The 26,151-nt window shown below is 40.4% G+C and overlaps 1 protein-coding gene across 3 annotated transcripts in view; it reads right to left on the reverse strand.

The window, feature by feature from the left end:
• Window positions 1-3,138: 3,138 nt before the first annotated feature.
• COMMD10 (COMM domain containing 10) overlaps window positions 3,139-26,151 on the reverse strand; it is a 155,805-nt gene continuing 132,792 nt past the window's right edge. The window contains exons 6-8 of one of the 3 annotated variants that reach the window (XM_067568718.1): window positions 11,183-11,242; window positions 10,950-11,075; window positions 3,139-6,945 (exon numbers count right to left, since the gene is read on the reverse strand). In XM_067568718.1, the coding sequence (XP_067424819.1) occupies window positions 10,998-11,075; window positions 11,183-11,242 (138 nt within the window). In that variant the 3' untranslated portion in view covers window positions 3,139-6,945; window positions 10,950-10,997. The remainder of the gene's footprint in view (window positions 6,946-10,949; window positions 11,076-11,182; window positions 11,243-26,151) is intronic. The other 2 variants (XR_010923838.1, XM_067568719.1) reach the window with 2 other exon arrangements.

Raw genomic sequence — 26,151 nt, forward strand, 5'->3', positions numbered from 1 at the left:
TGCTTGTGAGTGTTCCATCTCCCCAAAGACACCCCAACTGAGAGTGTATGGGCATGGATTCTCTTGCACCAAAGTTTGACCTTGTGGTGGGAGGTGCACTCTATGTCAAGTCAGGATGATGTTCTGGGGTGGGAGTACTTTGGCCTGGTCTCATGGCCTTTTCAATGAAGTGATTTTGAAGCCAGAGTTCCTGTTCCACACAGGTGTGGCTAAGGAAAGAGCGGCAAATATTGCACCTAGCTATGACATGCGCCTCCCTGAGACAGTATGGGCAGCGTTGATGGTCATCGCTGACCAAGAAGGAATGAGGGTAGGAAACACCACATTTGAAGCCTAGAGTTCTGGGCATAGTCCAATACTTGTAATGGGATATGGGCAGGGAGGCAATCTAACTAGAAAAACAGTTAAACTATGAACTTATTAAAACTATTAAGAACTATGTACAAAATGCACTAAAGACCAACTCTGAAATATTTAAAGATTGAAGAATAATGACAAAGCAGCAGTTCTGGACAATGGAGGTTCCAGTTTCAGGCCATGTGGCGGTAAGAAGGAACTGGAAAGGCGGTCAGTCTGCTCTGCCCTTTTTACCAATGGACGCTGCTTGCAAGAATTCTCTGATTCCAAGCACATGGAGCACGAGCACATGCACACCCAGATAGAATACACGTAGGGACCACCACTCAAAGAAGTTAGACATCTCCCACACTGATATTCCAGCAGACAAATGCTTCTTGCATGTCTTCAAGCTGAAAAGGGGTTGAAGAATGTGATCAGAGAGGTGTCTACTTTCTTTTTCTTCTCACTCAGTTACTGAGATCTCTGGGCACTCTGAAGTTGCAAGTCCATGCAGCCCTCAGATCCATTCTTTGATTTCCCTTCAGGCTTCTGTAGTAAAGGAGTAAGATGTTTTTGGGGCTGAGACTTGGCCTGGTCCACCTCAGTAGCTCTACTAGCCTCTAACCCCTCTCTTAAAATAACACCCCTGTCATTTTGTGCCCCTACATTAGTTGGCACAAGCTGTGCAAGATTCCTGCATATACTTCTTGCTGAGATATAAGGCCCAACAGACAGGCTGTCCCAAAATACATCTGTCTTGGCAGCACACAGAGCATTCGAAGCCATCCTTCTTTTTAGTGTCATCCATTCTAATATGAAGTGTTGACACAGAAACTGAAAGGAGGGCTATGGAAAAAGGAGCTGATGCCTGAGACCTTGAAATGCCACTAAAACAACTATCAGCTACCTGAAATACTAAGAATAAAAATCATTTTAATGCTAAGGCTAGGAACCAGACTGAGAAAAATGACAAATGTAGACAAAAAGAAATTAAGAAAGAAAAAAGTTCCAATTCCACAACTTTGATGGTTGAAAAGAACTATCTTGGCAGATGCTTAGATGAATGTTCATATCTGAGAGGACACATACTCCGCCCCTAACACTCACTGCTTTCCAAAGTGTAGAGATCTTCTGAGCCAATGGATGTGCACATTCTAGAAGCTAACTCTACATGGACAATATTCAGAGAAAAATCAATGTACCCTGATTAGCAGATAAAACTTTACAACAAAGTTAGAGAACTATGCTGCAAGTCTCACAATGCCAAGACTTAGTGAAGGCTAGCTTGCATTTTTCTTCCGTATTAGAGAAGCCTGACAGAGATCCACCATGTTGTAGTTTCCTGACAAGAAATTCTGTCAGAAAATTTGAAAGGTCCATGTAAATAAATAAATGTGAGAACAACAAGGTAAAGAAACAATACTGAAAAAGAAAAACTAATGTACTAAATGATATGCTTCAAGTGAGAGTGCTCTAAAATGTAAACTGCTCTCAAAGTGAAAACAGAATTTTAGGTAGGTGACAGAGGTAATTCTAAGGGTTGGAAAGTTTGGCAAATGCCCTGCAGCCACTGCATAAACTATAGGATTTCAGCAGTGCTCAGGCTAGAAGACAGCTGGAAAGTAGCTGAGTTCCCAGCCAATTCTTCAGCTCCATTCTTTTTTCCTTTCCCAACATACTTTCTCCTTTTTTCTACTGGTAGCCAACACTTCTCCTTTCTTCTACTGGCAGTTTGAGAAGAGAGGCTTACCATGAGGAAACAGGTGACATCACCAATTCACAGCAGATGTGCTTTCTCTGTGTAGAAAGCTTAACGGGACAAACTACTGTGCTCAACAAACAGTTAGTTATACATCATAGAAACATTTAGAATTCATACTTCATGTAGAATATTTAGGACGTATTAATTTATAATTTGTTAAATCCTTCTGCCTGAAGGTTAACCTGAGGTTAATTCTTTAGATTTCAATTAGTACAAATAAGTCCTACCTGAGGACAAAACACTTGGAAGCAGAAACACATGCATGTTTATGAGACTGTATGAATTCCAGCTATTATACCACAGGTTATTTGTTTCTAGTCCAACTTACTTCTCAAAGATGATAAACTACCATACTGAAGCATTCTGTCTCTTGAATGTAAGCACTAGCTAGTGCACAGTAGAATAAAGCACACTCCACAAGCCACTCATAGAAGTATTTGTACTATAAGCAGCAGGACTGAGCTTCCAGCTGTATGGAGCAAGTTTGTAAAGAGGCAGTAGACTAAGGAAGTCGCTTTACTCTGAGTACAGTACCCCCCAAGAAGCAGGAAGCTAAGAATTATCTATCTTAGATGAAGGGGTTCTGATAAGAGGTGTTCACTGAAAATTCTACAGATAATAGCTATGCTTCATTGGATCCTTAGCCAAAAAAATACACCAAGATATGTAAATCACCATCCAAAGTATTGCATTAATTTAAAATTTATCCTAATAGACAGGGGGTTACAGTGTACAGTACATACAGTCTGAAAAGAGCACATCCTCTGCGGTGAGAGTGATCCACAGCATGACTATAATGGGGATTAATTAATTTATAATGGGGATAACGATAATTATCTCTTTGCGTTTTGAGAGTTATGGATGAAAAACGCCAAATAAGATCTATGTAGTAGTGTTACCGTAAGTTAATGGCAAGTTTGGCCAGTTCACTACAAAAGTTATGCACTACAACTTATTGATTTATTTCTGCTCCAACTGTTTTGTATTCAGACAGTTAACAGGATAATGTACATGAACAGTAAAAAGCTTCAAAACAATAACAAACAGAGCTCAAGACTCAACATGGTTCAAAGTCTCTGTATTACAGAAATACAAGTATATAATACTGTAGAATATCAAGAGACTAATAGTCCAACATTCAGAAGTGCAGAGCACCCACAAATCCCTTAGAAAATCAAGACATGTAAGATGTTAATTATAGCTTTTTTTGTTTAAAATATTAAACAATTATCTGGATAACAAACTCGAGCTTGCATAAGAAATGATTATTTAACAACCTTATACACTGCTATCAGCAGGTTGGCAGTAGTCTCAGTGTGAATATTCTATTTCAATTCTGCACATTTATTTTAACATGGAATTGTTTGTACCATATAACTCAAGACATTTATACCCTTATCATTTGCTTATCATTTAATGCTGAGGAAAATCATATCAATATCGCATCCTCAGCAACTAGAATTTGTGTGTATCTTTGTTTTAATCATGAACCATATATCTTAGCAGGAAATTAAAATATAACATGTAATAAGACCAAATTCATGCTTACAAAACGTATCGATAAAAATGCTGCTAATGTCTCTTCAGAAGATTTAACTTGACCATGTCACATTAATCACCTCTGAAGTATAGAAATGCATCAATTATTTTTCAGTATATGCAGACCTTGTGTTTACCTTTTCAGTTCCACAAGAAAGTCTAAGTCACTGACTATCATAAATCTCCATATTGATGTGGGTCATGAGTTTTATTCTCTTTATTCCATCTGACATTACACATTAATTATTTCCTTATGATAATCTGGTTAAATTTAGAGGAGTTTAAGCACCATATTTTCAACATTATATTTGTCTAGACAACTTTGCTCATATTAATCCTTAAAAAGAGGAAGAATAAGTTTATAAAACTGTACCATGCTCCTTGGGGTAACCCCATTACTTTTCAGCCAGATAACTGAGAACTACTGTGAACCAATACATACATAAATGGACCATTCACTGCTAACAAACAAAAAGAAAAAACAAAAGCAAAAAATTCTTATGTGATCAAGGAATCAGCAACAAATTGGTTTCTTAATAGACGTGCACAAGGCAGTAGCTCTATAAGCTCTATATATAGTAAGCTCTATATATTCACTTCTCTTTTAAGGTTCATGAAAGCAATGATCACTTCATCCATTCATTTTGAACCTGCTTGGGCCCAGATGGAGGACTGGTTTTGCAATAGCAAACCTCTTCTGTGAGGTAGAAATATCTGAAGAGCCAATGTTGGTTCAATCAAGCTCAAGTACCATAGTCCTTTCAGTCAGAAAGGCATAAATAGCATCACTGCCGCTCTTACATTCCTATCTTTTGTGTCATCCCGAGGACCAGTGGAAAAGGTAGAAAAGCCTATTGTGGAAATACTGTCCTACTTTGCAAGATATTCACCACCTCACATCCTGGTCCTGACACAGAAAAACCACAGGACACTTTATTTAACTGTTTCCAGTGGCAAAGACCAGATACACCAGGCAACCACATTGACTGAGGATGAATGCGATATTTTTGGGTGAAGGGGCCACTCTGCTAATCTGATTTCTGTCATATGAGTCAGTGTTCATTTCCTCAATGGTGGGCGGTGCACAAAGATAGGAAACTGTTCCATTCAGAATAGGAGAAGTCTCTCTGGATAGGGTCAAATACAATCATGTTCTTCCTAGTTATTATGAGAAGCCAGCAGAGACAATTACTGTAGTGACCAGATCAGGTCTGTTATCCATGGAAGGAGCAGTGCTCTGAGAGACCAATGAATTACTGTGTTCCAGATGGTGGATGCCATTCTCTCTCTCTTGCTAGAACCCATTCCCCGAGCTGAATTGAGAAGATCCCGTCAAAACAAAATCTGATTCTCCGCATTCATCAATTGAGGAGTGAAGAATATACAACTGGAACTAGATCTCCACCAAGGGGCGAGATGGGAGGGGATACCTGGATATGTATCATATGAAGTCTGGATCCCTGAAACATGCCTGTGTATGAGATCAGAATTTCCAACAGGTTCCAGTGAGAATGGGATTTTTTTTTCTGTGACACCTTCTTTTCCATTTTCATTATCTGTTAATATTCTCCTGGGATGAGACCTTGTACCTGGTAAGTATTCATCCTCAGTCCAGCCCATTTCATTTTGGTGTTTTGTGTCAGTCTTGAAGTTCAACATTTTTGCTTTCTGCCCCATAAAAAACAACATTGATTCAATATGTTTCAAGTGTACAATCTTTTCCTTTTAATAACCGCATTGAGAGTATCACATTCTATACTGCAAGGATGGTGCTATGTTACCAGCAATTAAAATATCCGTTCAGTAGATATGTTTGCCCAAAGACACCAGGCCTATTGTTTGTGATCTCTCTGGTGCCCTTTACTCACTCTTTCCTCTGTGAAGGCTGCTGTCCTCAAAATCTCTAATCTCCTCTAATCTTACAGCCACTGAAGAGTTCATACCTCTTGTTTGCAGTTTTGGAACAGCTGACAATATCCTTCCTAAAAACAAAGTGAGTTGGTGATCTGTTCTACAATATATGCCACAAATTAGGCACAAGGAGACCCAAATGCCAGCTACTCAAGGTATGCTGTTGGTAATACTTAAAACTCATGTTATCCACAAACTGAGATCTCAAGAGAATTTCTGACCAAATGCTGCACTGGGTGGTAATCAGGGCCACTAGAGGATTTGGAAGTGATAGTGCGAAGCCTTGTTCACAGAGTCCCTTAGGTGAAAAAAGGCACGTTAACATCTTGAATTTATATTTCTTTTCACTTCCTATTAGCCCAGAGTGGAAGATTCACTTACCTTTCCTATTATTAAGGTAAAGTATTGACAATGCATGTTTGTTTATTGCCAGTGACAGGCAAGAAGAGGACTTCTAGCCCTCTAACAGGATCAAGTCCTCATGGACTTCAATTCATCACACAATAATGTGAAAATATTATTAACTTAGACTTTTCACTCTATATCTTTTCACTCTATATCTTTACTTATATTAATAAAAGCAGACAATATTAGGAAAGAACAATGGATGGCTTTCAGGAATCTGGTTACATGACTAGTACAGTGTTCTTGATAATCTACTGTGGAGTACTTCATCCTCCTTTTTATACTCAGTGATTATTATTATTTCTTATCTGTACTACTGCAGTGCTAGTTAATCTCAATGTCAAGGGCAAATATTCAAATTAGTGACACTGTGATCATCAGGAACAAAAATAAACCAAATACAAATTAAATCAAATTAAATGACAACTCACTTTTTTCATTTTTCCTTTATTTATGTTGGCTGATTTGCAATAAACATTAGCTACTGTGTGTGTGGAATGGAAGGGGGGCAGGAATTCAAAGGGATGAGACAATTCTGTATTTTTGACTACTTCCACTAACATTATTACTTAAGTTTTATATTCTAACATCTTTGATACAGATTTTATTCCTGTATGTGAATTGCCATCACACATGTAATGAATCAAACACCACAGGTAATAAAACACAAAAGAACTATAAACCAACAGTGGTATTCTCTTTTTTTCTCAAGTAAAATTTTTCTTAACAAATGTTGTTGATTCAGAAAACAAAAGAAACTCAATCAGAAGCTCAGAAATCTCAACCATGATCTCCCTTGGCTAATGTTACTGGTCTAAGAGGAGATAAGCCGTTTAATTTTACAGGGAGCAACCCATTGAATCCTTCAGCAACCACAGCTTGGCAATCTATCTTCAATTCAAAATAATGAGGTGGCAGGAGTGCGATGGAGAAACAAGTCTTCAAAAACATCATGTAAGGGAATCCAGCTGTGCTTGTATAGTCTCCAGCTATTTAAAGGAACAACAACAGAAAAGAATTCATATAAAACGTTGTGTAGAAACAGGCAAACGGACAAGAAATAACTGCATCTGCAACTATGGATATTAATCTATTCACATAGCAATAAAAATTCCTACTCATGAATATTTGTTTTTACATGAAGCTATTAGAATTCATTGCTGCAGTTTAAATATTCAAATTTTTAAAAAACAGTTGTCTAACTACTTCCTTTTTTACATGCACAGCTGTTTTGCTGTGAATTTCCAATGCATAATAACAAGGTATTCACTGTATGTAAGAGAGCAATATGACTGCTCAGAGCTCCAGTATGAAACTGGAGAAAAGCCTGTTAAGAGTCTCTGGGTTAAGTTTAGAGGCAAGAGCAACAAGGGTGATATCATGGTGTGCGTCTGCTATAGACCACCAGATCAGGAGGATAAGGTAGATGAGGCTTCCTCCATAAGCGCTAACTTTGGGGGTGCCCAGGGCCCCAGCACACACAGAAAAAAAATAGTGGGTACTCAGCACCCACTGGGATGGTTGGGATGATTAGCTGTTGGTGGAGTCTGCTGATCAGCTAATTCAATCACAGTCTCTGTGGCTTCAGTTTGTCTTGCCCCATCCATCTGGCCCCAGGGATTAGTTGTTTGATTTAATCAGGTTAAATCAATCAGCTGTGAATTGTTGTTTCCGTGGGTGGTGCTTCCTTGTTCCAGCAGGGGGCAGGGCTGAGTGAGTGACCCAGACCCCTAGGGACTGGGGCCTCTGCTCCAGCTTCTGGCAGCCTCAGGATGGTACCCAGCCAGGGAAGGGGACAGAGCCCAACTCTCAAGCCATGCCCCACCCTCCCAACTGTAACAAAAAAAAAATCCACTTTAAAGGATTAGGGTTAAGCTGGTCGCCATGCTGGACATTAGCATACAGTGCCACCTGCCCCTGTTGCTCACCTGGGGGTTGGGGCCACCCTGCCTCCTACCTGCATTAGTTTGTGCCTCCCTCAGTGAAGGCGTGTGCGTGGAAGCAGCTCCCAGCCAGGCTCCCTCCGATCCCAGGCAAGTTCTGGAGGAAGCTCGGCTTGGCTACGGTTAGGGCTGGGGAGGGGTGGTTTGTGGCCTCTGGCCCCAACCTGCTGCCTCCTGACTTTGGTACCCATGGCCTCCGCACACCCCCTGTAGTCCCAGTGGCAGCAGGGACAGGATCGGGACTGCTTGGCTGGGACTCGTGTCCCAGCACACCTTGCCACCTCCTGCCCCTGCACGACCCTGTGAGGGGGGTGGAGCCAGGGTAGGGCACTCACCGCAAAACAAAAAGTCAGCACCTATGCTTCAGACAACTAATGCAAATGTCTAGATCACAGGACCTGGTTCTCATGGGGGACTTCAATCACCCTGACATCTGCTGGGAGAGCAACAGAGCAGAGCACAGATAATCCAGGAAATTTTTGGAGGGTTTGGGGGACAATTTCCTGGTGCAAGTGCTGGACGAACTAACTCCTGTGCTTCTCTTAATCTTCTGCTCACAAACAGGGAAGAATTGGTTGGGGAAGTAGAAGTGGATGGCAACCTGGGCAGCAGTGACCATGAGATGGTCGAGATCAGGATCCTGACAAAAGGAAGGAAGGAGAGCAGCAGAATACAGATCCTGGACTTCAGAAAAGCAGACTTTGAATCCCTCAGGGAACTGATGGGCAGGATCTCTTGGGAGGCTAATATGAGAGGGAATGGAGTCCAAGAGAGCTGGCTGTATTTTAAAGAAACTTTACTGAGGGTGCAGGAACAAACTATCCCAATGTGCAGAAAGAACAGCAAATATGGCAGGCAACCAGCTTTGCTTAAGAGAGAAATCTTCAATGAGCTTAAACACCAAAAGGAAACTTAGAAAAAGTGGAAATTTGGACAGATGACTAGGGAGGAGTATAAAAATACTGCTCGGGCATGCAGGAGTGAAATCAGGAAGGCCAAAACACAATTGGAGCTGCAATTGCAAGGGACGTGTAGAGTAACAAGAAAGGTTTCTACAGATATATTAGCAACAAGAAGGAAGTCAGGGAAAGTGTGGGCCCCTTACTGAATGGGGGAGGCAACCTAGTGACAGATGATGTGGAAAAACTGAAGTACTCAATGCTTTTTTTTGCCTCTGTCGTCACAGACAAGATCAGCTCCCAGACTACTGCATTGGGCAGCACAATATGGGGAGGAGATGAGCAGGCCTCAGTGGTGAAAGAACAGGTTCAGGATTATTTAGAAAAGATGGACATGCATAAGTCCATGGGATCAGATCTGGGGGTGCTGAGGAAGTTGGTTGATGTGATTGCAGAGCCACTGGTCTTTATCTTTGAAAACTCGTGGTGATCGGGGGAGGTCCTGGACGATTGAAAAAAGGCAAATATGGTGCCCATCTTTAAAAAAAGGAACGAGGAGGATCCAGAGAACTACAGAACAGTCAAGCTCACCTCAAGTCCCTGGAAAAATCATGGAGCAGGTCTTCAAGGAATCCATTTTGAAGCAGTTGGAGTAAAGGAAGGTGGATCAGGATCAGTCAGAATGTATTCACCAAGGGCAAGTCATGCCTGACCAACCTGATTGCCTTCTATGATGAGATGACTGGCTCTGTGGATATGGGGCAAGTGGTGGATGTGATATACTTTGACTTTAGCAAAGCTTTTGATACGTTCTCCCACAGTATTTTTGCTAGCAAGTTACAAAAGTATGGGTTGGATGAATGGATTATAAGGTGGATAGCTGGCTGGATCGTCGGGTTCAACGGGTAGTGATCAAAGACTCAATGTCTAGTTGGCAGCCCCCGGTTATCAAGCAGAGTGCCCCAGGGATTGGTCCTGGGGCCAGTTTTGTTCAAATCTTCATTAATGATCTGGAGGATGGGGTGGATCAGCAAGTTTGCAGATGACACTAGGCTGGGAGAAGTGGTAGATATTCTGGAGGGTAGGGACAGGATATAGAGTGATCTAAACAAATTGAAGGATTGGGCCAAAAGAAATCTGATGAGGTTCAAGGAAAAATGCAGAGTCCTGCACTTAGGACAGAAGAATCCTATGCACTGCTACAGACTGGGGACTGACTAGCTAAGCAGCAGTTCTGCAGAAAAGGACCTGGAGGTTACAGTGGACAAGAAGCTGGATATGAGTCAACAGTGTGCCCTTATTGCCAAGAAGGCTATCGGCATATTGGGCTACATTAGTAAAAGCACTGTCAGCAGATCAAGGGAAGTGATTATTCCCCTCTATTCGGCATTGGTGAGGCCACATTTTTAATATTGTGTCCAGTTTTGGGCTCTCCACTACAGGAAGGATGTGGACAAATTGGAGAGGGTCGCAGCAGAGAGCAATGAAAATGATTTGGCGGCTGGAGCACATGACTTATGAAGAGAGGCTGAGGGAACTGGGCTTGTTTAGTCTGCAGAAGAGAAGAGTGACGGGGGATTTGATAGCAGCTTTCAACTACCTTAAAGGGAGTTCCAGGGAGGGTGGAGCTAGGCTGTTCTCAGTGGTGGCAGATGACAGAACAAGGAGCAATGATCTCAAGTTGCAGTGCGGGCGGTCTAGGTTGGATATTAGGAAAGTTTTTCACTAGGAGGGTGGTGAAGCACTGGAATGGGTTACCTAAGGAAGTGGTGGAATCTCCATCCTTAGAGGTTTTTAAGGCCCGGCTTGAAAAAGCCCTGGCTGGGAAGATTTAGTAGGGGTTGGTCCTGTTTTGAGCAGGGGGTTGGAGTAGATGACCTTCTGAAGTCCCTTCCAACCCTAACCTTCTATGATTCTAAGGTTAAAAAATAATAGAGTTTATTTTGACTGGATTATGAGCCTAGCATTTGGGCTGAAGACAACACACATTCAAAGACGCTCCTTTGATATCGCGCCTCACTGTTAGTCCTCAGCTCATCTTCTAGATTTAACAGCAAGATACATTTAAGAATGACCAAACCACTAGATTCAAATTTATTCTAACATTGAATGCAATCATGATTTTTGAAAATGCTTTATATGCGAACTCACAAATTCAATGGTTTAATTAAAATTGTTTCCATTTTCGTTCTGGTTTCATCAGATTTTATTCATATAGGCAATGATTCCTGCTGAGAAGCATAAGGTGTTTACAAAGGAAGTTAAGTGCAAGCATCTCTGTAATACAGGGAAACAGTGATTCAGGATAATGTAATAGGAGATTTATAAGCATGAAAGAGAGGTTATTAAAATATATTAGCAAATGGTAACTGTAAAAGGTAGACCTTGTTATAGAACTCAAACAGCTCCTGATGACTGAATTCCACAAACACTTTCTCCAGGTTCTGTGAAGAAAGAAGAAAAATGAAGGAATTAGTGTGTACAATGAATTTATTTTTATTTTGTTACTTTCCATTTATATCAGAATGCTTATTTCTCATTGGCTTTTGGATTTAATTTTAGCTGTATGGAATGTACAATACCTGCACCAATCATTCTAATTGTTTCCACAGATCACAACATTCTTAGTAAATACACATTACATTTTAGCAAAGAACTTAGGCCTACAATTACATCTGTTCTTCTGGAAGTGATTCCACAAATCAACAAACCATAATAAAATATATGCTAGGAATAGAATTATTTCATTATCTTTGTTTTTTATGTTGCAGATAAAATGGAAGATTATATTTCACTTTTCTCAGCATCCATTTGAGACCGAGTAAATACCATTACACAGAGACACTGGAGGCAGTGTATTTGATTGAACTTACACAGCCATTAAAGCAATACACCAGCACAGAGCTAATACCTCCATCATTAATCTAACAGTTATGATCTTAACATGCTGAGATTGCTATCGTCATTTAGGCACAGACTCAGCCAAAGTTAACAATTAACACAACAGCTTCAAAGTAGTGCTTAAACACTAAAAAAAAACAACACAACAGAGAGAAATTATTGTGGATAAAACAGATGGTAGGCAATAACCCTCTGCATGCATGTTCGGAAGGGAGTTAAACTGAAAAGTCTATCCTGTTTTACTTGCTTACATGAAACAGGTAGTTTAACGCTTGCTACTAATTTAAATTATATTACTGATCTATCAAATGTATTCCCACTTCATACAGTGTTATTTTGGTGTTTCAAAGAAAAATGGGAGTAGGCTGTGTGAAGAAATACCAAAATTGACTGCACAGTCTTATTAGCTATTTGCATTACTGCAGTACACACAGGTACCAATCAGGATTACAGCCCCAATGGGTTGAGGGCTGCACAACCATGAAATAGGAGGCGGTTGCTGCCCTGAAGCATTTACATCTAGATTTAAACAAAAGGAAAATGAGTGGCTGTGGCAGACAAAGGTAACAACAATGAGGACATAAGGTTGCACAGACGAGCTATGGGGGGAGAGTACGTGTGCACATATGCACATTTTAAAATAAATCAGAGATATTAATGATCTCTATACATCACTAAGTTTTTTCTGCTACCTCTGTTTACATTGAAGAGAGCCAAAACAAGGAGGGAAATATAAAAAGGAGGAAAAAATGAATTCATTTGCTTTTCTACAGGCTCTATAGCTTCTTATGTTTCTGTTATTTCCACTCCTATTTTTCCTAGTTCACCATGTCACTTTCTAATTTTCTTGTCACTGAATCTATAATCCATATAGTATATATTAGTGTTTGACTTTCCAGGACGTGCACATGTTCTTCAAGATAACAATGGCATTTCTAAAAAAAGCTTTCTAAGGCTCCGGATACAAACTGTGTCTAAGGTCTTGTGAATACACAAAAGTTGCACTGATTTAACAAAATGAGTTTAGAAACTAATCTAGTTAAAATGGTGCCAATTCCATGTGTGTACTCTCTTAAATTAGTTTAAGAGTGCCTTGTAACCGTGTATCTTAAGTTAGTGAGGAAACCTTTGCATGTACCAAGGACTATGGACCAAATTTTGTTCTTAGTTACAACGGTGTAAATCTGGAATTAACTCAATTTACACTGGTCCAATGATTTCATAGAAGTAGCTGGAGAGCTGAGCACTCAAGGTAAGCATTGCCTAATAGTTACTCCTATTTGAGATATTAAAAGCCATAAAATTACTGGGGCCAGCCTGTCTGCTCCATCGCCTCCTCCTCTCCTCTACAGAGAGGGCTTCTTTCCAATGATTTCAGGAAGGTTATAAAGGCCTAAAAATGGACCAGTAATTTGTATGAGAGACAAGTCTTCCCCCTGTGAGAGGGAACAAGGCAATTCTGGGAACAGGATGGTGAATTTAAAAAAAAAAAAAAAAAAAAATCAAAGTACTAGAACAGTGGTTCTTTTTGCCATGATTCCAGCTGATCCTCTCTCCAGATAGCATAATACACTGACAGGAAAGTAAAAGTGTTTGTAAGAAATTCTATCAGCTAAGAAGCCAAGAGAAAGAAAACAAGTGGTTTCTGCAGAAGCAAAAAGGGGGAAAAAAACCCAACCCCACACAATACGAAATGGATCCATCATTCAAGCCTTTGGGGTTGGCATTTGCCATTTCAGTGCTTTAAAAAATAAAAATAAAGTAACACAGAAACTATGAAAAGTAAAGGAGCAACGTAAAAGAAAGATATATTATTTGAAATTTATTAGTCATGTCAAATAAATTTGGGTCAGCTGGTGTAAGTATCAATCAAGATTTGGCATCCTCCGCTACCGTTCATAAATAACCAAATAATGAACACACAAAAGTTACACTGAAAATATTTTCTGTAATACTCTTCAAATACATATGTTAATAAAATGTTAGAGCTTAGACACACACTAATGAGAAAAAATTCTGAGTTGAGCTGCAAGTCTACTTAACTTAGTTTTGGTTTACATTACAAAAAACCCAACATGTTTTTTTTGTAAGCTGGCTGGGACCGCCTCCTTTATTATTTAATATTTACATTCTGATAGCACCCAGAGAGTTAAAAAAAACTAGGCTTCACTGAGCTAGGCAATGTATAAATATCTGTGAAGACCCCAAAGGCTTTACAATCTAAAAGCAAGCATGCAGTCTCGGAAAACTAACACTCTTTAGTTATATCAGGTGGGAATATTTTTGGGAGGGATGGGAGTAAAGGGGGTTAAACACAACACAATCAGAACCCATATCAACCATTGCGTGCACCTCCGCCAACTACTCTGCCTGAGCATACTTGCACTACAGCATTCTGGGAAAATGCAGGCAACTATGTTATACCGCCTTAGCAGAGAATAGTGTGACTAGCATACAGCAAAACACCAGACAATGCACAATTGCCCCATTACAGAGTGCTGAGAGGAAGAAGCAGCAGCCAGTCTGATTATAATGACACAGTTACAGGTCCGTCTGCACTGCAGAATAAGTGTCATAACCTGGTCATAAGAATACGACTCTATTGCCAGCCTAGGCTTCTGGCAAGGATGGCACATTAACAATTGCCATGGGATTACTATCTATTTATTATCCATATTCTGTGTGAATACAAACTATGCTTAGAGCCAACCACAATTAAACTATAACTGAGTCAGGGGATCATGTTACGACCAGCTGTCTAATGACCCAGCAGAATACAATTAAAATCTTAGAATGGATGGGACACGATTTTGGCCTAAAATTTAGGTTAAAACCTCGGCTTGTCCAAGGCTTTTGCTTAGGTACAGGGATACAACTAGGTCCCATCTACACTAAAAGTTCTACATGCTGTAACTGAGTCAAGGAACAAACACGTTGTAGCCATGACCTACTGATTTAGGTGCCGTCGTAGAGCATATAGCCTTGCTTGATCTGACTATGGCTTTTATTCATCCATTTATGTTATTATAAGAGTGCCCATCACCGTAATAACTGATAGCCTGCCAAAGTGCAAGTTCAGTGACCGCCTCTGAAGATAGCCCACCTGTCACGAGCAACTACTTGCTCAGAACGTTTTTCCCCTATAATCTAACTGTGAAGAGTGACGACCTTTCATCTACGACCAGCGACCACATTTTATTACTCTCATTCATAAAACAAACCTGTGGGAGAAACTGTTCTCCCTTACTTCTGCGTTGCTGCTGGCAGCTGCGCTGCCTCAGAGCTGGGTGCCCGGCCAGCAGTCGTCACTCTCCGGCTGCCCAGCTCTGAAGGTAGCTCCGCCATCAGCAGCGGTGCAGAAGTAAGGGTGGCAATACTTTACTAAATATTATGAAATGTGTGAGTTCACATACTTAGCCGCCTCATATTGCTGAATATATATTTAACTGCTTAATTTGAACCCTAACACTATTTTGCCTTTCTTCATACATCTCCATGAAATCTTATTTCATCCCAGCTTTCCTCCCATGCCAATATAATGTACCAATTTGAGAACTTCTGGACCATTCAAATAAGTCTCATTGATTAGGATTGTTTTCCCCACTTTAATTTCCCCATTACTCTCTAGTCTCATTTCTATAGCCACTAAATTCTCTCCAATCTCTGACATAACTGCTCTTGGGCTAAATTTTGTTTGGGAGGGTGGTAGGAGGGAAGGAGAAGGGATAATTCTTCCTGCTCCCAATCAATATTAATATACTGGGTTGTTCAGCCAGCAATTTTGGATGTTTCAGTAGTTCAATACAATGACCACAACTGCTCAATACATACTAAGCTTACATCCATTGGAAGAGAATTAGTACATTCTTTGCCTACTGTAACTGTTTCAGCATAAAAAGCAAAACTTCTACTACACAAAATGTATATCTAATTTTCCAGCTATTATGGTTACCCTGCAGCTCAGACTAGAAACTTATTTAAAACATGAATATTCCCTCCCTGCAAACATTTCTGTGGAAACTGTGCCAATTTAAAAAGTTGCAAGAATGTAGCAGACTATTTCTTGGTTAGTACTCAGGAAAAAAAACATTTTAAAAAATTGTTTTGCTCCAGATATCTTCTTGATGAAGGTTTACCAGCCTAACATAGTAATGCAAAATGCACTGGGGCCAATGCTTTAGGCTTGCAACTATACTAATTCTCCAACCTCTTTACACACACAACTATTCCCTCCCACAAAACACACAGTAACCAGACAATAACAAAATGTGAATTTCTGGGTTTGAAGCTAAATTGATTCTAAAGAAATTGTCATGGCTGTGATAGTTCTCAGTTACAACTATCTTTTCACAGAGATGTACTAACTTGAGCCTGGTCTGCACTACATAGGTCGACGCAAGGCAGCTTATGTCAACTTAGCTGTGCATATGCCTAAACTTACATTTGGCTCCTGCTGACGTAAGTGCCCCATTAAAGCAATTTAATAACACCACCTACTCAAGCAGCGTAGAGGCATGGTCTAATACACCTCAGTCGATGCAGTGTGACTGTAGACACTGCGTCACTTATGTCAACTCTAACTATCCCACAATGCTCCACACTGACCACTCTGGTCACCACTGTGAACTCCACTGCCCAGGGATCATGGAAACCAGAAGCCCCCCACTTCCTTTTAAAGCTCCACAAATTTTTGAAATTCCTTTCCCCGACTGCCCAGCTTGGCAAGGTCACCTAGCAGCTCTCCGTTGTTGAGTGCAACTGCCCAGCAGACCATGCCGGCTACTACACCAGGCAGGAACACATCTGGGGCATGAGAGGAGATACTGGATCTCCTGAGCCCGTGCGGAGAGGAGACTGTGCAGACACAGCTCTGAACCAGTTGTAGAAACATTGACATCTATGAACAGATTGCTCATGGGATGCAGGAAAAGGGGTATGACAGGGACCAGCAGCAGTGCTGCATGAAAGTCAAGGCACTGCAGCAGGCATACCAGAAGGCCAGGGAGGCCAACAACTGATCCAGTGCTGAGCTGCAGACCTTCCACATTTACAAAGAGCTGCATGCCATGCTGGGTTGAGACCCCACCATCATGCCCAGCAGCAAGCATCATGGATATCTCCAAGGAGCCTGAGTCACAGGCCCCTGCTGTGAACAGCGAGGAGGAGGTGGATGAGGAAGAGGATGGGGGACAGGTGACTGGGGGATCCAGCTGTGCAGCGAGCCAGGATCTGTTTCTGACTCCACCACAGTCACTCTAACCAGTTCTGCCAGTTGTGCACAGGCAAAACTACTGCAGGGGAAAGAACCTCAGGTAAGCATGTAGATAAATTTCAGTTACAGAAATGGCACTCCCAGAGTAGCAGACAAAAGTATCTTTGGTCTTTTCATTAATTTACTTGTGCTAGAAGAGGTAGTGGTACAACCAAGAGAAGTAGAGTTGCTGTCTATTCTTCATTCCCCTCTAGAGTTAGGCAGGAAGGGGGGCACGTGGAGCAGTTTGTTTATGTGCACAGGGATGTCCTCTGAATCCTCCAGAGAGATCTTGATTAAACTTTCATGGAGGTACTCTGCAATCTTCTGCTGAAGATTTCTATGGAGGGCTACTTTTATTCCTTCCCACATCACTCAGTGATAACTTCACTAGGCAAAATTGCAGTCCACAGCCTAACAGCATATGGGCGGTGGTGTTGGGACACCAGCAGCAGCTGTGCTTGCTTTTCCTTTCTTACCCTCAGGAATGAGAATCAGCTAAAATCACTGCCTGTGAAAAACGGTACCGGTATTCAGTGCCATTGCAATATACTACTAGAATTGTGTAACCGAGCAATTCCCCCCTCATATCCCCAACCCTTGGCGGGCCACACTCACCATGGCTGGTGCTGTGAATGGCGCCATGCACAAGCAACCCCAAGCAGAAGTGTCAATGTAGTGCTTAAAACTTTGGGATAGCATGGGGAGTGATTTCAGCCTCCTAAGTTTCGTTTTCCATTGTGAATACACTGACAACAATACCTATATGTATTTTATCTGAGTCTAGGGCTATGTCTACATATATGTCTACAAATCCATTTATCTGGATCGATTGAGCTGAAGTGGAGACCTGCTCAATTGACCCTGAAATCAACACTACTAATCCACTTCCACCAGGTGGGGTAACACAGCGTCGACGGGAGCACATTTCCCATCAGCGCAGTGAATTGAAGACATCGCGGGAAGTAGAAGTTAGGAAGTCGATGGGAGATATGTAAGCTACTCTATGTAGCTTGTGTATCTCCCGTTGACTGCTGCTGAATTTCGCAGCAAGTGTAGACATAGTTTAGATGAGTTTAAGTTCATGCACCTCATATTCTGAGAGTACACAGAAAAAAACTGCAGCATAGCAAGAAAAGCAGGAGGTATAAGGATGTGAAAGTTAAAGTAGACCAATCTGTACTTTCACCTCCATCTTTTTTCCCTAACTCTCTGAAGGGAAGTTACGCCCATTAAGACTCACTTATACTCAGGCATCAGAAAGTGAATGGAAGTAGATTAAATGGAGTGAACTGAGCAAAATGGAGTCCAACGGAATGCAAGAAGTTATAATTTACCCAACCTTACACATCACCACAAAATCTGATTGTTACTCTTCAGCTTTTTCCCAATTTTATAGCTCCTGGTGATACCAAATCATTTTTTTTAGAAAAATGCATGACTTTCATTGCCCAAATCTCTTGTATTAATACTGTACCCAGACTCATTGGGTCCTGATATGTGACCATTATAAAACAAAATCTAGAATGTGAAATGGAAAGAACATTTTTCATATGAAAATAACTCATTTTCCACATGTCTATTTTTATGTTTAGTTTGCAAGTAAATAAAATTCCTGTAATTTAAGGTATGTCCCCATTTAGGCAAATTTATAGTTAATGAAGTAGAATTCTTTATGGTCTTTAAAGAGATATCAGAGTCAGCAGAAACTCAGTGGTGTTTTTGCTCCACTCTGCAATGTACTAGTAGGGCTTTCCCTCCATCTGGAAGAGTTACTTTCTCTTTAACAAGTCTGCCCTGAAATGATGACTTCTGTGTTTATGAATAGTTTGGTTTTCAGATAGCTTTTATTTCTGAAAAATTAAAAATTGACGTTTCAAATGCTGATTGGCATGGAAATAGCTAGTCAGAAGATCCCAACATCATCTGTTTAAACATCAGGCAGGCAAAGACACCTTTGCAGAGATAGTGTAATTTTCCATTTACACGATTTGTGAAGTTTTTTTTCCTCTTGTAAGATTATTCCTAGAATTTCCTGATCCAAGTGAATACTCTGTTGGCAAAGAGATTGATTCCCACAGTTGATGAGTGCTTAAGTATCCTCAACAATATTTTGTCACATAGCCACACCCCCTGGTTGGGAAAGGAGGTTTCAAATTTTATGTTTCACTGACATTTTTAGTCAAGTCTTTCATTTCTGGTCACGTGAATCTCAGTTGCTGACTCATTAAAAATGGTACAGAAGTAGTAACAATGGTAACATTACCCCTAAATGCAAATAATAGTCTTCTACAGAATGAAGCTCATGTTAATTCATACACTTCATAAGACCTAACAGACATGCTCCTGAAAATAGGTGTGTTCAGAGATAGATGGAGCTAAGCCCACGACTACAGGTTCAGGTCCAACAGTGTGTGTATTCGCAGAGAATTTCCATTACAATCCATTGCCCTGTCAGATAAAGAATCCACAAACTTCCCAGAGACCTTCAGAAATGGCTAGGCTATTTTAAAAAATGCTGAATGTAAACAGCAAACTATTTGCAATTTTTGTCCCTGTATAAAGACTAGCTGAAGAGGTGCTCAGCTATGATAGTGACAAACGGTATAAATATCTCCACAGACTGATGAAATTAACAGGGCACTGGAGTAGGATAGGTCTGTCTTCACACTGAGATAACTATCTTGATGTAAAATCCTAGTGCAGAAAAGTCACTGTAGGTTTTACTTCAATGTAGCAAGCTGAGGTAACCCCCCCAGACGGGGTAGGGGGCAATGGTGGTGGGGATATATAGTCTCCAACTTGCTACATTGATGTAAAAATTACCTGTCTCTTGTCTCCACTAGGAATTTACCTTGAGAGAACTATCTCGAGTTAGCTATCTCAAAGTAAACACACACCTTTTTGCAGTGGAGACATAGCCCAGAAGATGAAGAAATCAAGAGTTGTCATGTTTGTGAAAAAAGACATCTAATGTAATCTATATGATTTTGTAAAAGGTGTGTTTAACAATGAACGAATAAGATGATCAATTAATGAGCTAACTGTATGAGTTAATACTTGAAATATTTTAACTGAAACAGCTTTCGCAGCAGATAAAGTGTCTTTCAAGGCAGGCCTGGAGGCAGGCCTCAGTGCTCCTTTTCCTGGGGTGAAGTGTAGCAGAACCACAAGGCCTCCACCAGCGGGCCTCAAAGGGCCTGGTACGTCCCATCACAGGAACCAATAAAAACTCTCCTGCATTATCCTTTAATTTATATCTTATTCCTATTACTGCAGTAAGTTCTCTTAAGACCCATCATCCTTGTTAAAGATTTAAAACAGCTATATTCCTCTTCCTACCAAAAGTACTGTATTATATGAAGCTAAAGGGTCTTATTGGGTTCCGGGATGTGGGCGGGCACAGCTAAAGGTCCCTCCCCCAGCCTAACAGGAGGGACTACTCAGCCCGGGACTCAACTAATTGTGGGGGATAACAAATGAAAAAACAGGAATGGGTGTGGGGGACAAAGGGTCAAACATAGGGAACCTGAAGGGGACACCGGACAGTGCCCACTGCTCCTTGAAGGCATCTAGGAAGCCAGCGGATGTGACCCAGAGGAACTCTGCCAGATGCATGAATGGAGGGAGGAACGGAAAGTCGCAGATTACCCCCTCAGCCAATATCCTCTCCCTGGTGTTGTGGATGGCCACTTTAGCTAGTGCTAGGAGGAGATTGACGAGGAGGTCTCACAACTTTGTGGGGCCATGGATGGGGAGTGCATATATCAGAAGGTGTGGAGAGAAGTGCAGCTAGAACCTTAGGAGCAGGCGGCATGCACATCTTTATCATTCCATATTGCTCACTCTCCAGGTGGACAGAGACAATAAGAATGTAAACGTCTCTTCTCCCTTTCTCAATCAGGATCGCTCTACTTCAGCCACAAAAACATTTTATTCAGAGATAGAAATGATCTTTTTTTGTTCTTTCAGACTACTGCATTACCTATTTTGCAAAGTAATTAAGTTATTCACAATGCAAGGGGCGAAGGCAGTTACAAACGTAAGTTTATGTTTAATTTATTTCCATCATGTGCTGCCATGCCAATCTTCAAAAATCAAGGACGTCAGTATGTGCACCTAAATGAGTGTTAATTTCTCAATTTAGTTACAATTTACACTTCAGATTACTACAGCTAATTGGAAGTGCTCTTCCTGTAAAATGAAAACGTGAAGAAACTACACACTTGACTTACCTTTCTGAAGCACAGATTCACTGAAGCTGGTACAGGGATGTTAAATTACATCTTTGCACTGGAAAGGAAAAAGTATTCACCCTCTCCATCCACACTCGCTAGAAGAGGGCAGTTTTAAAACCTGCCTACAGTAGTTTCCTAGGAATCCTGCTGCTGAAAGATGCTGAGGGGATACTCTGAAACATGGCTCACATTCATGCTCTCTCACCAGCTAACACTGTATATATATTTCAGGCTTTGATGGCCACCTACAGTTTCTTGAGTTTTTGCTTCTTTCCATCATCTCACTCCAATAAGTTTTCTGTTCGTGGTGTCTCTGAGTCTAGGCTGGCAGAAGCCAGCATAAATGCTAGGGCGAATTTAGCCAAATATCTGGAATCTGAAAATGCATGGCATATTAATCTATTAATTATTAAAAGGCAAATATTGCAGCTTGCAGAAGTGTCATGAAAGACAGATGGGTAGGTTCATTTCCCAATAACCATAAAACAGAAGGACACAGATATAATGTAGATCCAATGGCCAAAACTCCCTACCAACGTGAGTGTAAAGGGCTCCCTGGTTGCTCAGCTAACTAAGTAGGGAAAATTCTGTCTATACAGAACCTCACAAAGAATCCCTCTGCAAAGGCATCTTACAGCTGACACGGGTAACAATGTATTACAAATACTTTCATTGTTGGTATGTATAAATCAGAAATGGGCCTGATCCCATTTTTGAACATCCCTGAACTTTGATCCTGGTCCAAACCTGGTGCCTGCCAATCTATTCGGCTGCCCCCCAAAACTTTTAGGAAGGAAGTCTGGATCTGACCAGAAGTTGGTGGCTTGGGTCTTTCTCTAGCACATCTGCTTTGACACTAGTTTTACATGGAAGAGCCATCCAAATGAATGGAACATTAGGACATGTCTGAAAAATACGGCAGGCTTAGATGAATGGAGGAAGTTTAGATTTTTAGTGGCATTAATATTAAGAGTCTCTCTGGTTCAACAAGATACTGAAATAGTGTATTACTTCACAGCATAGAGGCCAGCTTTCTCTGCAATCAGAAGAGCAAGACATATTTTTTAGTAAAAGCTTGGATTTTGCAGACTATAATATGTGTGGGGGCAATTGAAATTGCCCCTTCTTGCTCATGTACAGCAGGGATAAAAATCTGGCCCCACTGAAGTCAATGGGAATTTTTTCACTGTCAATGGAGCCAGGATTTCATCTCTTGATTGTAACAATCACCTGCACTTTAGGGGAAGTTTAGGGAGCAAAAGCAAATGTATATGATCGGTAATAGAAGCGTAAGCCTTATCTGTACTACAAAAATTATCCATTTCTTATACCATGGGTATCAGCTTCCATGGATGGAAACTCAGCCTTACACATTCTCCCTGAGTTTGTTGGTTCCTGCAGGGCCACCTCAGCCTAAACTTATTCCCTGATCTGAGGGTATGTCTTCACTGCCGGGGCTGCATGGATCGATGCATCGATGCAGCAGGATCGAATGAACAGGCAGTGGAGACCCGCACAATTGATCCCGGAAGTGCTTTCCAGTCGACGCATTAAATCCACCCCCCCCCGAAAAGAGTAAGGCTGTGTCGACCAGAGGGCATCTCCCGTCGACGTAGCGCAGTAGAGATGCCGTGGTATGGCAACATCAGTAAGTCGATGGGAGATATGCAAGCTACATTATGTAGCTTGTGTATCTCCTGTCGACAGCCAGCAGCAGTGTAGACCAGGCCTTAGTTTTCTTCCTTCCCTGGCTTAATTGTGACAATAATGAATTCTCCATTTGAACAAAATTGACTAAACTTGTCCGAGCCAGCAGGCTCCACAGAAACAGACGCTTGTCAAAGGCCCACTGAAAAAGGACCTTTGCAAATGGCTGAAACAAAATTGGAGAGGTAGAGAAAAGTTCCAAGGAGCTGCGAATGGGAGTAAAATTATTTTGGGTTGGTGATGTGAAAATGTTCTAACAGAAAGACACCATGTAAATATGTAAATTATTTCTTTTCTTTCTGTCTCATATGGGTCATTCAGGATGTCAAAGCAGGACAATGGGCGGATCCGAGGAGACACTAGCGTGGCCCAAACTAGCATGCTAAAAATAGCAATCTGGACATTCTGCAGGGTCGACATGCTTAACTTTAAAATCTCTTTGGGTAACTCCAAAGCAGCAATCTGAGATGTTGCCTAAAGGTGCCTATGGTGGTCTTAGACCAGACAAAGAACATTTATTCACCTAATTTTAGAGCAATTACATCTAGGATTTCAGTCCCTAAACTTTGACCCGATAGATTGCATATGTTCTAATGACTGGAAATTAATCTGGATTTCCATTGGATAAAGTCAATGACATTTTAGTGATTTTTTTTCTTCTTTTATTGTTTTTGCTTTAAAGGCATGAATAAAAAAAGTGCTTTTATTGTATATATTAGAATTACTCTGTTTTTTGTGGATACTTTCTTCATCAAAGCATACATTCTTGCTATATAAAGTCCTGATCCTGGAAACACTCTCACAAGTAACATTAATTAGGTGAGTAGTGCCAAAGTAGTAAAATAGTCGTGCAATCTACTACTCTGAATCTGAAGGCTATACAATTTTATTTTAATGAACAGATGTGGTTTCTTTATTTAGTGCTACTATTTCAAGCTATTTTTGTGTGCATTTCTGAACTGAATCAGAAGAATAGTATTAATCAGTATGTTTATGACAGGTATGAATTTTATGGGGTGTTTTTTGAAAATACAGCTTTTAAAATGGCAGCAGTGGAACCTTGATGCACATGCTATGGGACTAAGTCAGGCAGCTCTGGAAAGTTGTGGACAAAAGAGTGAAAATTTTACTTGGCTTCAGCAATCAAATCTCATCTGCAAATTATATCCTAGGTCAAGTACCTACTATGATGGGTTTAACTCCACCTCAAAGACTTTGGTCCTTGAGGGCCACACAATGATTACCAAGTGCATAATTTTGTAAAAACGAAGGAGTAAGTTTATGCCCAGAATAAAGTGTTCAGACAGGTTCAGACCTGTCTGAGTTAGAAGCAAAAGAAAGAAATAGCTTACCAACCTAGAGAGCTATTCTATTAATTCGAACAAATTTGGACCCCATTTCTTAACACATTTGGTTAAAGAATGAGATAGCTCAAATAATTACAGATTTCCATTGCATCTGTCCTCTCTGTTTGTCCCCTCCCTCTTCCCATTCCCCATTCCCACCTGCCCTTCTTTGCTCATTTATATAAGCCTTTTTGTTTCTTATTGTTAACCCCAACCTAACATTTTATGTCTATGTAATATTGCCTGATTTTGTATTGTCTGGTCTTGCAGCTTTGACAAGTTATAAAATGGCATAATTTTATTGGATATCCTGTGAAATGTGCAGTATTTAGTAACATGTACTAGCTGTAATTTATTTTACCTTTTTGTATTTTTATTATTTGTTTCTTTATGAAAATTTAAAAAAAAAATAATCACAAAAATTGGCATCAATGACATGAAATGGTGATCATTTGAAAACTAGCTATTTTGTTTAGCAAAACTATTCTTGAGCATAAATATCCTTGTGGTTACTTTGAAATACCTGGATTATTTATTTTTAACTGTCAGATATAGGAAGTTTAAAGACAATTGCAACAACTAGAGCTGGGCACTGGAGAACTACACGGGATCAGAAAGAAGACTCTTCACCCATCAGGATGCCAAATGACAATGGAGGCTATTCTGCTGATGTTATGCCAGCCTGGTAACTAGAGAAATCTTTGCAGACTTAGGCCTTAATTCTAAAGCTCTGTTGTGCGCAGGAAGACCTCTGAAGTCAGTGGAGCTTTGCACTGGGCACAGGAGTCCCCCTGTACAGGATGTTTGCAGGATTGGGGCCCCAAGCTTAATGGAGGAAAAGGATCAGATAATTCATATTGTGCTGTTCTTGCCACCCTTTGTGCATTTCTATGCCCCCCCTTACATGTGCTTGTGCACTGCCTCATGCAGGAGGTACACATTCTGTGAGGCTTCCTATGTACTTCCCCTCCTTTCTGTAGTGAAATTATGCTTCTTAGTGCCAGAAGACTCTCTTCACACAGAGAAGTGAATAGGATTTTCCCCATGGCAGAATGAATTTGGGAAGCTTGAAAAAGAAGGGACGGTACCAAAAAAAATCTTCAGTTTCATGGATGCTCTTGCCTACTCGTTGTGTGACATGGTCAAAAGCCCATTCAGTAGAAACCAATTGGAAATATTTAGAGAAATAAGCATTTGCTATCTTTATTTACAATAAAGTAGCATATTACTTTGTTATTTTCCTGTAAATACCGGATATTACTGCAAAAAGTCTAATAAAGGGACCTGATCTTGTGTCCATGGAAATTTTATAATTGATTAATATGATATAGATCCAGGACCATAATACATGAACTATACGGAGTGAGGAAATATGGAAAATATTCTAAGTATGATATTATTGATTTCTCACACAATGAAAAATAATCACACAGTTCACTGGGAATGTTACTATTAAGATGGAGGATAAATATAGACATGTAACTAACATCTACCTGGGAGAGAAAAAATATTTTTGGCTAATGCAGGTAATTTGGGAAATAAACTTTTTTTAAATGACATTATTACATGGTCAATCTTGTCTCTGTCCTTATAGGAAGATTAACATTTTAAAATGAAAAACGTTTCAGAAACATATTTATATGTCAGACTTGTATTTTTAATGGAAAAATAAGGGTTTATGGGTCAGTTTGCAAAAGTCTATTTCATCTTTATGAGAGGAGGAAATGTGGTACCAGTTTTATGGAATTACCAGGCTGCTCAGCTTTATTGTACTATATCTTGGATATAGGGAGAAACTAAATTGCTTCTATGCCTGAAGTGGCTCAAATGATATTGAATCCATGTAATTGGTTTAATGTTTTGTCTATACAGATTATTAAAGCTGTTAAAAATGTAATGAATAAATCAGT

This window comes from Emydura macquarii, unplaced genomic scaffold (genome assembly GCF_026122565.2).
Source record: "Emydura macquarii macquarii isolate MOO-44397 ecotype Brisbane River unplaced genomic scaffold, CSIRO-AGI_Emac_v2 contig_2897, whole genome shotgun sequence".
Taxonomy (NCBI): domain Eukaryota; kingdom Metazoa; phylum Chordata; order Testudines; family Chelidae; genus Emydura; species Emydura macquarii.